Source organism: Olea europaea, unplaced genomic scaffold (assembly GCF_002742605.1).
Source record: "Olea europaea var. sylvestris unplaced genomic scaffold, O_europaea_v1 scaffold199, whole genome shotgun sequence".
NCBI classification, from domain to species: domain Eukaryota; kingdom Viridiplantae; phylum Streptophyta; class Magnoliopsida; order Lamiales; family Oleaceae; genus Olea; species Olea europaea.
In genome coordinates, this window is record NW_019237766.1 from 503,437 (window position 1) to 517,043 (window position 13,607).

Below are 13,607 nucleotides of genomic sequence, written 5' to 3' on the forward strand. Positions count from 1 at the left end.
CTACTTGAACTCCACCGTCGGGGGATGGGGGATTTTTGAATGCATTAAATTTCCCGATCACTAATTTCGTGAATTCCTTACGAATAGAAATATGAGTTTAGGATTTAGACTATATAGTAAAATTCGGTAAATTGGTATAAAGAGTAGAGATATCTATACTAATTATTGTGATCATAAATGAATTTCTAGGACAAAGAATTCGTTTAACTAAGTTAGATTTGCATAGAAATATGAAATTTAATTAGTTAAAGATGTTCAATGAGAACTCGAGAGGGGTAAATTAAATGCAAAGGAGAATTCGATCGAACATTACATTAGACATAAATCTTAATTTAAGATATAATGGTAACCAATAGGCGAAGTTGTTCTGCCATTTTATTTCTAAACCAATTGTGTGTGCATTTACTTATTTTCTCGTATTTAGATTAAAACTCAGATTCTACAAGTTTTTATTTAATCAAATAGTGGTTAAAGAAAATTTGAATTAAGCGTTAAAGTATCTACAATCCGGACTCTTAGGTCCACTTACTATTTGTTACGATCTATACACTTGCGGAAATAAAATTGACGACAATTATCCAATGAAAATTTCTTGAACTAGGGATCTTATCGTAACTTTTTACTATGTTTCCTTTTTATTCTTTATTTTCATCACAATATAGTAATTGAGGTTTCTATTTGTTTAAAGTGAATTTCCTGTCACTGTCCTGCATTGAAGAACTTGTTCATCTTTATAGAACCAGCTTAGATTAGAGAGTTGAGACAATTCAATCTTCTCATGCCTAAAAGCAGAGAAACCAGTACTAATGGCTTTTTCTTAGACCTGCCATATATGCACACATACATCCTGTGTGTACAAGATCTACATTGTTGTGTTGGCAATTGCTTCATGGAATCATGAGAGATGTCAGTTTTTGTTTGGCACAGTACTTTTTGAAAGAAATGCTTGTGGTGGATAGTAGAGAAGACTAATCCAAATTCTAGCCTGGTAGACACACTGCATAAACATTATTCTTATACCTACTGCCGATGGAGGAAATATCTTACCAAAATGTATTACTCCCTCCATTGAAATTAGATGTTATGTTTGACTTTCAAATTCAATTAGCATATGAGTCAACCTTCGCTTGACATCCAAAGTGTCAAACTACTCTGGAACTACTGCCACTTGTACATGTTTTCACTTTGAAACATGAAATGTAGAAGTAAATCTGATGTCAATTTCGGTCAATGGAGTGATATGTAAATTCTTCAATGTATACTGTACATATCTTGAATAAAACTCTTATCATTTCCATTGCATTTAACTGTTTATCCGAGTCTGAGGATTGAAATTGGATGAAGATGCAAATGATAGAAACTCAGGCATATTACTGGATAATGATGTGCATATAACTTGAAATGAAAGATAAACAGGATTGTATCATATTTGTCATTGTGGATTCTACCCTTATCTTCCTTTAGTTTAGTGTATCTGCTTCTTTAGTGTCATGGTGGAAAATAATCACGCATGATAATTTGGATCATTGTGATTGATCCTTAGCATTACAAGTAAAGGTGGCTGGATATTATCAATTGTAGTACTTGATTGTTTATCATTTTCACATGTTATATGCTTATTTTATTTGTGATGTCATCTGATTATTAATTTAAGAGATGTCATAAGTATTTTGCATTGTGTTTATAGGGGAAACTTAAAGAAAGAGAGCGAGCACTGCGCAAGCGAAAAGAAAGAGAGGAGCTAGAAGTGGAGAGGGTGAGAATTAAAGCTCGTAGAATGGAGGCTGCTGAATCATATAAAGCTTTATTAGTAGAGACCATAAAAGATCCTCAGGTATTACTATTTGATATTTGATATTTATGGCTGATATCAGATTTAACTTAGTTCTACCTGTTAGGCTCCATGATATCGTCATATTCAGTTAGAGAGCATTCCTGAAATTAATTAGAAAACCTCTAAAACGAGTTTGATCTGGTCATGCTAATCATAAGTTTGTGGTATTTCATGGAAGATTATTTTATAATTTTACTGCTCGGTAAAAAGGAAAGGTCTTATACGCACAGTATTTTGGTGCAAACTGTAAAGTGTGTGACTAACTGTGGGCGTTTTCTTAGATGGCCTATTCATGCCAATTTGTCACTCTTTTTGTTACTTATAGTTTAGTTTTCCAATTTTTATTGTTCAGATATTTTCGAACTGATGATGGGGGGAAAAAGTTTATTGAGATAATCTAGTTTTTAGCTTCACTTCGTGGCAGGGGTATTTATTTTTTAGTCATGAATTGTTTGCCATAATCTGCAACTTGAGAATAACACCAAAGGACAAGGCTCTTGTTTGTGAGCATGCTTTTTTGATTTAGCTACTGGGCGACATTACTACTCTTCTTGGAAGGAAATTAAGAGTCTATTTGGGAGTGATTTTGAGAATTGATTTTTTGACCGTTGGAAGAAAAGTGGGGTCCACCTGTAAGAGAAGAAGTCAAATATGACGGTTGAAATAGTGAAATAACGGTTAAAAAATCAATTTTTTAGGGGAAAAAATCACTCCCAAATAGGCTCTAAATTAACTAGATTTTACTCTCGAATTTTGTTGATAAAATGGACAATTTAGTAGAAGCAAGTTGCTTAGGCCTTATAGCAAAGAAACATCCATGGATATGTTTATCCTGGATCCATCTTATATATATACTTTATTGGTCTTCATACTGATTGGGCCCCACAACACTGGAGTTCTTTTTTGCTTTTTCTATTCAATTCAAGATTTCACTCCTTGGTTGCTTATTATTGAGAAGGTACTATAAAATACTTTGTATTGGAACCCAATTAAATTATCACCTCCTCTTTCCTGGCTTTATTTAATTCCTAGTCTCATTCTTGGATTCTTAGCCTCTTTTTTGAAGTATAAGGTTTTCCTTCTTACTGTAACCATATTTTGGAAGTGCTTATCTGTGTTTTGGCATGTTTCTGTGTTTAGCTGCTTTACTCAAACTAGACTTTGAATATTGGAAATTCTCTTGATACTGTTGATGATTTGGGTTTCATTTTGATGGGTGCATTTGATGTCATTTGATTTTAGTAAGTTCTATATTTTATAATTTTCATCATGTTCCTCCTTCCTCTTACATCTTCTTTGGTCAGTATTACGTCTCCTCTTTTCTTTTCCCTATTTTAGTAAAAGAAGATTAACTCAGTTTTCGTGCCTACACTGCCTCTAAATGGCTTGTCTTTTTGTGAGCTTCCCTTGCTGTAAGCTATGCGGGTTCTAGGGGATTATTTTATTGCCATCATTCTTCCTTGGTCACCACACAATCATTTGTTACTTAAATATATTATAATTTTAATTGTCAAATAAATTTTAATGCAGCTTTCTCTATGCATCCTTTAGGCATCTTGGACAGGATCAAAACCGAAGTTGGAGAAGGATCCTCAAGGACGTGCAGCCAATCCTCACTTGGATCAATCTGACTTAGAAAAGCTATTTCGGGAGCATGTTAAAGCATTGCACGAGGTCAGATGACATTTCTTTGACACTCCACTGGTTTGTTTATAGCCATTGAAGTTTTATGTCATGAATGTTCTAGTCATTAAACTGACCGTTCATTTGTTTTCTTCTCCTCTTTTCTGTCAGTTTTTACTACTGCCGGTTCTTTGTTCCCTGTTTGGATCCTTCTTTTCTCTTTAATGAAGTTATTTTCAATCATCTGTAACAAATTGGAAGTGGATTACAATATATTTTCCTTAGAATCCTCCACTAGCTCGTTTGTTTCTTCCTCTTTTACATGCTGAGAGGTAATTTGATCCTGATATTATCATCTTCTTTATCACTCACCCTTTTTCTTTGGAGTCCTTGGCCATAATCAACTTTGCTTTGCTGGCTTTGTCATTGTTTTATTTTCTTTCTGCAAATAACGTATTGTGGCACTAATATGTTTTTCTAATTCAGTCCAACAAGAAATTCATCCTGTAATCTACTTCCAGTTATATCTTTGAAGTAATTGTTTGTTATAATCAAAATTCCTCTTTGGATGTAGAGATGTGTGGTGGATTATAAAGCTCTCTTAGCCGAGGTAATAACTGCAGATGCTGCAGCTCGAGAAACAGAAGATGGGAAAACCGTTGTTGATTCTTGGTCGACAGCCAAACTACTCTTAAAGAGCGATCCCCGTTATAACAAGATGCCAAGGAAAGATAGAGAATCCTTGTGGTGGCGACATGCTGAGGAAATCCAGAGGAAGCAAAAGTTTGTACGCGATCAAGAAACAGAGAAGCATGCAGAAGGAAGAAGTCGAAACACTGTTGATTCTGACAAGTATGTGTCTGGGTCAAGAAAAGCTACTCATGACAGAAAATGACCTTGCCCTCAGTAGAATTTTGAATATTATGCTGCAGGCAGAAAGGGGAGCTAGATGAATTGCAAGTGCCTGTCAAGATTTGATGTGCATGGGAGCCTTTTTTTAAGAGAAATTTTGAACTCTACCCTAAGAAACTGTGCATACATTATTAGTTGTGCTCGAGTACCCAATGGAACGAATGAGGATGTAACTTTTATTACATAGTATAAGGAGTAATGTTATCCAACACTACTCGTATCAAGTATCAGTATAGGTGGCAACTTCATGACATTAAATGATAAATTCACTTAAATGTAGTGTTATATGATTCAAGAACTTATCAAGCGAGGCCACCTAAACTCGGCCCAAAATAGGACTAGCCATTTCAGCTCATGACATTTGCAATCGGGGGTATCAGAATAATGATCTTGGATGATTTAGGTGGTTGGGACTGAATCTTGTTTGCGACAATAATGAGTTTGTGAACGGTACAATTACAAGAGCGGTGGATCAAAACTAAGGTAATATAATATGATTCAAATGACCAAATGAGAGTTCTTAATGGAGAAAAGTAGGTGAAGCACTATAACTTTTCATGTAGTGCGGAAAAGACTTCTCAAATTACAAAGGAAGAAAGGTAGGTTTAATTACATTTCATATTGGTACTCAAACTTTTATTTTTTCCTAATTCATACCCAGAACTTCCTATTGTATTTCTCATTCGTTGCTAAAACCCAACCTGATCCCCTCATAACTCAATCTTCGTCCCCAAGATCTATAAACCGTTAGGGTGTTATATATTCAATTAAAAATAACGCCATCAATTGTTATATAGGATGGAGATAGTATAGTTTGGTGGTTCCAAATCTATAAACTTGGTGGATATTTGCCTTCCAATTAGGAATTGACGCTATCCGTTGTCAAGCAAAATATAGCGAGAGATGTTAGCTACTAATGAATGAGAAATTTGAGTATAAAATTAGGATAAAAATAAAAGCTTGCATATATTTTAATAAAAATCACGATTGAAAGTTCAAGAATTCTACCATTTAAATGCTTTAGATCTTTTTATAACAGATGGCAAGTTGTGAAATAAATGAATCAATAATTTGCATAGAAGACAGCTTGACGCCTTGACCCTTCAGAATCTAGTCTTGGAATAAATAATAGGAAAAATTGCACCATTGGACTACAACTTATTGGCTTTGTTGTACTTTTGTGCCTAAAGTATGTTTCTTGGCATCATAATACATGAATTTTACTTTTAAGTAAGATATTAGTCTCTGATTTTACCTTTTCATCGAAAGATCTCTCAGTGAAGGTTATAGTTGTCCGATCCCAATATTCGTATTTCGAATGACAAAAAGAAAAGGGGAAAATTTTTTTGTCTTCTTCCATATTGTAAAATTTTGATCTTCTTGCAAAAAATTACATTCTGTTTTAAAATCGAAGACCAAAAACAGCACTGTTGGCTAAAAATTGAATTTCTTCACAAATCTTACTTGTTGATGTTAAGGAGTTGAACGATTAAACCTCCAAGCAGATTAATTGAAATTTGTGATTGAAAATAAAGTTTGATTATCTATAAATAATTTATAAATTTTGTCACGCAGAAGCTAAATCCTGCATCAACAATTAGTCAGTATTTTAAAAATCGAAGCTGTCCAGCCGATTCAATTGGAAAATGGTCCGATTAAGCTTATAAAAGTTCTAATTAAAAATCTGTACGAAAACTTGTTAAACCAGTAATTTTTTGAAAAACTCGTGATATGTTCTCGATTTAACTGATTTAAACTATGTAAATGTATAAATATATTTTCAATTTTTTGTAAATATATATTTTTTAATTTTTTAAAAATCACCAATTCGACATTTTGACAATTACTCCTTTTTCTTTTTGGAGTATATGGCCATTGCAATTAGTCCATCATTTGCAAATTGCTTAAGTAGTGCATTAATTAGATATTGTTAAGATGTACAAATTGACATTATAGATTTTATCTAGCAAATGTTATAATTGATAATTCATTTATAAATTGTCGATTTGAATAACATTCGATGACAATTGTAGTGTATAGAAATCTGTCTATCATTGAAGACAAGCGAATGAAATTCCTATGGTGGTACTGATAACGAATACAATCGTTGATTAATGATGGTGGGTTGGCAATGATAAATTTTGGGAAGAAGATACTTCCTATTTCTGTTTTATATTTATTCTTCTTTTAAATATTTTAACTTAGAATGAGAGTTTTCGTGACTTTTTAACATTCAAATGACGGAATAAGTTACCGAGGACCAATGATGCAACAAAACTTAAAGACTTGGGGTCATGCTGAAGAAATAAATATTGAGGACCAAATAGCAAAGAATCACATATATTGGGGACTAGTAGGGAAATTGTTCCTAAACAATATATCAGGACTCTCCCGCACACAACCCTTGGGGTACTTTTAAGTTTGACTAAGTCAAAGGACCTAAATTCCATTTTGACTTTTAAAATCATGAATATTATGACATTGGCATCTTGTATGGTAAAAGACAAAGATGCCCTTAAATATTTTGTACAATTACAAAATAATATATTGTTGAAAGGACTATACTACCCTTTTAGTTAATAATTGAAAATCAAACACTTCTCCACTTATAAAAACTTCAAAACGAGCTTCCAACACAGAAAAACTCTCATCTTTTCATCTGCTTGAACCTCAAAATCTAGAAAAACTTTGAAACGTTAAAACCGGAAATTTTTTTCATATCAATTACTTCAAATCGGTAAGTACACTTACGCATGTTTAATTTCGTTTTTAGTAAATTAGTATACATTTGAATAGAGAAATTTTATTTCGACATAGTAGTTAGCATAAATTTTTTTTAACAGATCTTACCAATAAAGAAAAAAATTGAACAGATGTATAATATTTTTCTTTAGAACCATATTCTCCTGCGCAAAAACAGCCAAAGAATCGGCTGTTTTGGCTGTTAACAGCCAAACAGTCGGCTGTTAAACAGCCAATTAACCGACTCTGCACTGATTTTTGTTAGCACTGTTTTTTTCTTATAATTAATAAATGAAGTTGATTAAATTCATTTCCTCATGCAGATATGATAATCCCCGTCTGTTATTTCGGTGATTTCGAATTGAATGAAAATAATCGGTGGGAATGGAAATGGACGAGTGACATACGTGGTTGTATTGCAATTCCTATAACAGAGAGTACACCATACTTAGAAATGTACCACGATTTGCATAATAAACTGAATGTTGATCAATCTCAATACGATATGCAATTGAGATATCTATTCAATGGTTATGGGGATTCATCCATTCCGATGCCACCGGTATTCTTTACTAATGATGCTGAATTGAATTATCTATTAGAATTGAATAAAATGCATCGGACTCCGATTGTTCTTGGTGTGACTTTAATTACGAAGGATGTTATCGAAGGTGAATGCGAAGATTCAGATAGGACGGATAACAATGATCGAGGTTTTTGGGAGACAGTGGAGATAGTTCCTGTGGATGATATGGTTATTCTTGAGACAGTTGCTTCTGATCGTGATGTCACTGTTACGCACAGAATTTCGTCGACGGTTGAAGACAATGAGAATATAAACGAGTTTACAAATAAGAATTTGATTGCTTTATCCTGACACAGACACGAGCGGGGTGGGAGCTCATAGGTTGGAACAAGTGGACCGTCCTCCAATTCTTCCCGTGTGGCTCCCGATGATGATGACTTGCAGGTCGAGCAACTGTTTGAAACCAAGAAAGATTTACAGAAAGCTGTGCACCGGCTGACATTAAAATATGACTTTGAGTTCAAGGTAAAGAAATCAAACAAGTCATTGTTGATAGTTGCCTACGTCGAAGACAGTTACAATTGGCGCTTGAAAGCAACTAAGATGGACACGAATGAGTGCTTTGTAATTCGCAAGTATTCACGGGAACATATTTGCGAAGTGGGAATTCTTCGAAACGATCACAGGCAAGCTCGAGTATGGTTTATTGGTCGACAGATAATGCACAAGTATCAAGATCCACGGACGATCTACAGACCTTCGGACATCATTAACGACGTTCGTCCAGAGTACGGAGTGGTCATGAGCTACCAGAAAGCGTGGAAGACCAAAGAATGTATGTCGGAGGATTTAATGGGATCGGCTGAAGAGAACTATGCTAAATTGGTTAGGTATTGCCATAACATGGGGACAACTAATCCTGACACGACATTTTTTATTGAGACGGGGGGCGATAATTTTTTTAAGTATTTCTTCATGGCTCTCGGACAATATATTCGGGGTTTTCGAAATGCAATGCGACCTGTAATTCTAGTTCATGGTACAACTCTGAAAGCTAAATATCAAGGGAAATTAATTATTGCTACATGTCAAGATACTAACATCCAAATTTACCCTATTGCATTCGGCATAGTTGACAGCGAGAATGATCTATCCATGCGTTGCTTCTTTTCTAAACTGAGGAAAGTGATCGGGGAAGTCGAAGACCTTGCCTTTGTAACCGATCGGGAACAATCTATAATAAATGGTATCGCTGAACTTTTTCTCAGGGCACATCACGAGTATTGCATATACCATATACAAGGTAATTTGAAGATTAGATATTAGGGCACAGGCATCGTTTCATTGTTCAGGAGAGCAACCGAAGCTTACAGTGCTGAAAAGTGTAATAAGTTCATGCTCGAGATAGGAAGTAAATCATTACCGGTGTTGGAGTATCTGACGAAGATGGGGATCGAACATTGGGCGCGGTCTTACTTTCTAGGACGTCGATACAACATGATGACGTTGAATAACGCGAAGTCTCTCAATGCATTGTTTAAGAAGGGTCAAGAGTTACCAATTCTCGCAATGATTGAGAACATTCGTAACAAGCTACAACAGTGGTTTTATGACCGACGTGCGGCATCACAGAGTTGCAGTAGCGTGTTGGCCCCAGCTCAAGAGGAGAAACTGTTTAAGGCAGCAGAGGTTGCGAGGAAGTTGAATATGGAAGCACTAGATGAGTTTCGCTCATCCGTGCAATGTGCACGTAATAGGCATATATGGTGGACTTGACCAATAACACCTGCAGTTGTATGAAATATCAGTTGGAGAGCTTTCCATGTGAGCATGCAGTTACGGTGGTCATGTATCGAGGCTTTGCTGCGAGAACGTTATGCTCTTTGTATTATACGACTGAGTGTTGGAGAACAACATATGCTGAGACTATTTCCTCTGTCGAATGAAGCCGAGTGGGAAGTTCCCGAGCACATTCTCCCATTTCATAATTTGTTGCCACCAGCAATTGAACTACGTGGTCCTGGACGTCCAAGTACATCTAGAATATCATCTACCGGAGAGTTTTCTCAACCACGTAGGTATGGCAGGTGCAAAGCCGTAAGGCATACTCGACAATTTTGTATTAGTCAAATTTCCCTAAATGACGATTAGACAGGTACGTTAAATGAATAATATTTTCTTTTACTTTACACTGTTCAATATTTGTTTTTTTATAAATCTTCAATGTTCAATATTTATTCTTGATAAATGGTATTTATAATGATTCATATGAAAAAATAGTTCCATACTCGGCCTACGTGTAAAATAACAAAACAAAAAATATAATTAAATTTCCAATGTGAATGTTATATACATTGAACACAAATTTACAATTATTTCATAATCACAAAAAATAATCAAATTTACAATTGAAATGTTACATATATTTAATACAAATTTAAGGGTCAGCATTAAATTTGAACAAATCACATGCTAGCTTCTTTCTCCAGTTCTGTATTCACGACTGGTTGATTCCATCAACCTTATGTCCTATACTTAAAAATTTGACATACTTAATGGCAAACATACCGCAGTCGCCGCTGCAATTGAACAAGAATGAATCAATTCAGTACTGTGTAAGTAAAAACTAAATCTGAAAGATAAAAACAACAAATTTCAAACACTTACCTTACGGACTGTCGCGCTGTCGTCGTGTTTCGAACAATCCGCAATCTGTCCTATACATTTATCTCCGCTCGTTCAGCCATCATAGGAACAATTATAGCCACAGACTCCAGGTTTTTGCTCCAAACATGAATGATCTGGGTCGTACACATATATAGTCGAGTCAGCAAAAACGATCTCCAGCGTAATATAGTGTTTATTGATGCATGCTGGAATGTACATATGTGTACAACCCTCCCATGAATTTTTCCCGACACTTGGTGACAGTCCTATCACTCACTCGAGCATATATTCTGGCACCGTGTACTCATTACCCATAAGTTCGAGCGACTGATACTCTATGGTAACGACACGCAAGAACTTGGTGTTTAATATGACCCGACCATGGACATCAAATGATTTTGAATGTCTTTGAGCTCGATTTTGCAGCGAGTCCATGGCCAGGTCGATGTGCTGCAGCAAGAAATACCAAAAAAGTATGAGTTATTCATTTAATAAACACAAAGTGACGTATACATAAAATACACGAAATGAATAGTTCACTTACATCGTCGGTGAGCCAAGCTCCTGCAGTGATGATATCGTGGAACCACTTGTAAGGGTCCGAAACTGTCCTTTGACCTATCGTGCGGCTAACTCTGTAAAAAATAGGAAAATGTTAAAATAAGCATAGACGAGTTAGCGTACAGTACGTTATTAAAATAATACAATACTTACCCGGGGATACTTCTTCGCCACTCTGTCTCGAACGCTTTTCACTTGGCATTGTCCACCTCCCTGAAAAAGTTCGGGTGCGTCCCATCGATGAACGTCCTCCTCTTGACCTCAGCCGTGAAGGGAAAAACAACATGCTGTGACGACACTCTCAACCTCTTGCCGATCACCTGCTCCATCTCGTCAACAGCATGTCTCTTACCCTCAATCACACAGGGCGTCCTCTCGACCTCTGGGGCCACCTCCTCCGCACCTCCCATCGGGGCCTCCCCCTCCGCCGCCGCCACCTCCGTCCCTCCCGTCGTGGCATCCCCCTCTGTCACCACTTCCTCCGCCCCTCCCGTCGGGGCCACCCCCTCCATAGACAACCACAATGACTCCAACGTCTTATCATGCCAAAAATGTGGGTGATCCCCCTCTCCATCACCATCTCTGCCACCCTTTCGATCATGATCGACGCCATCCCCCCTGTCCTCCCATCGTCTGCCGGCTAAATCTCCTCTAAACGCTGCTACTATATCCTGAAGGTCGACAACAGAAGACTGTAGTATTCCAACATCATGGGATAGATCGTCAGCCCTCCCTGTCAACTCTCATCCCAGATCATCGACCCTCTATATCAAATCTCGTCGTAGCGTGCCGACCTCCTCCTCTATAAATCCAGTCAAACGGGCATACAAATCATCACTGTGTGCCGGAGACACACGGGGGAGGTGTCTGGACGGAGGTGATGCCAATGGCGAAGGCGATGCCCTCGGCGAAGGTGATGCCACTGGCGGCAGTGATGCCCTCGACGGAGGTAATGCCAATGGCGGGGACGATACTCTCGACGGAGGTGATGCCAATGGTGGCAGCGATACCCTCGGCGGAGGTGATCGTGGATTGGTTGGACCGCCTTCGTACATAAATGACATTACAAATTATTCAATATATTTATACGTCGACGATATTCAATAAATTATATTTCATTCACATACCCAATCTCGATCCAAACTCGGATCAGACATCTCCTCGTCTGGGGTGTGCAGAAAGCCTAAATCCCGCACAAGACCCCGAGTCTCCTCTTCCATCGACGGTGTCAACTCAGGTATGACTTCAAGCTGACATATTGACATTTCAACTACTTAACGATCATGTAAACAAAATTTTAAACTACGTATAATATAAATCACAAATGCATAATACTTACCTGAGGATCGTCGAGGAAGGTCGATAACTGCTTTCCAGTGGGACATCCCTCCGCTCACGATGATATCCAATGAAGCATCCAAGGGCAGCGTGTCTCTCCTCCCTGCGCAAAGTGAGCCTCCAGTACAGGGACTGTCTCATACACCCAAATCTGTAACACATACACTTATTATGTACAAATGTAATATATTAAAACTTTAATTTTGATTATATTAAACATTTACCTGCACCGCTAAGGGCAATCCATATGTATCGTATTTACGCATCGACCCCCTGGGCCTCGAGTGTGCTCTAGAAAAGACATGTACAGTGTCTTCGTAGCATCTCCGGCCCCATGGATAGTTGTTGAACGCATCGATTTCGTCAACAACTTGCAAATGAAAAATGTCGATGGTAGTCTTCTTGTGATGACACCTCATCACACTCTCGAGGATGTAGACCAGCCTAAACTTTAATCTATCTAGCATCTGGTCGCACCCCTTGATCGCGACCATCAAGTCGGGTAGAAGCACCGACCCATATCCCTGGAAGTACGTCTCATACAGCCTATTGTTTCTCTCAATGGCTGCATCGTCGTCCGTAATCCTCAGTCCAGTGATCAATGTAAACTCAAATGTCGAGAAAGAGACGACCTTGCCCCCGAGGTCGAACTGGAGGGAATCGCCGTCGACTGGCCTCAGAAGTCGACATAGAAGTGCATCAACAATTTGTCTTGAGTACTGCACCTCTCGCAACTGGTACAGTGGCCATAAGAAGGACTGTCGTAGCATTTCTCTGTGCTGATCATCGAGCAGCTCCAACGCAGTAGTAAAACTCTCAAAACTACTGTTCCAAGTAACCTTCCCCGCCATCCGTCTCAACTCTCCATTTAAATGATACTCCATCCTGCAAAAATTCAAATGTTAGAGCATTGAACAATAGATAACAAAAGAAAGCATAATCTCACAAAGTCAAGGGAACCGAATTCTAACTACCATACAATACGCATTAAAATAAATTAGTTATAAAGAAAATTAATCACAAATATTATATCTGAAAAATATATTTTAAAAAAATAAATTAAATACATTTTCAAAAAAAATTTAAAAATATAAATATTATTTAAATAAATTCGAAACAAAATCAAAGGTAAAAGAGCAATAAAAGGGGAAAAAAAAAGAATTGTCAATTTCGGACAACATTATCTATTCAATTATTAAATTATATAAAAAAGGCAATTATTAAAATTAAATAAATAAATAATATAATTATTATTTTATCAAATTAAAATTAATTGATTATAAAGAAAATTAATCTTGTAATCATTTGGAAAATATATTTACAAACAAAAAATTTCAAATTAAATACATTTTAAAAAAATGTAAAGAATATTTATAATATTTAAATAAAATTGAAAAAAATATT

General features: G+C 36.7%; 1 protein-coding gene across 4 annotated transcripts in view; it reads left to right on the forward strand.

Annotated features, from left to right (window-relative positions):
- LOC111379437 (pre-mRNA-processing protein 40C) overlaps positions 1 to 4,669 on the forward strand; it is a 29,908-nt gene extending 25,239 nt beyond the window's left edge. For 3 of the 4 annotated variants that reach the window (XM_023002805.1, XM_023002807.1, XM_023002806.1), the window contains exons 14-16: positions 1,688 to 1,834; positions 3,386 to 3,508; positions 4,032 to 4,669. In XM_023002805.1, the coding sequence (XP_022858573.1) occupies positions 1,688 to 1,834; positions 3,386 to 3,508; positions 4,032 to 4,352 (591 nt within the window). In that variant the 3' untranslated portion in view covers positions 4,353 to 4,669. Of the gene's footprint in view, positions 1 to 1,687; positions 1,835 to 3,364; positions 3,509 to 4,031 lie in introns of those variants that run through there. The other variant, XM_023002808.1, reaches the window with a different exon arrangement.
- The last annotated feature ends 8,938 nt before the right edge of the window (positions 4,670 to 13,607 follow it).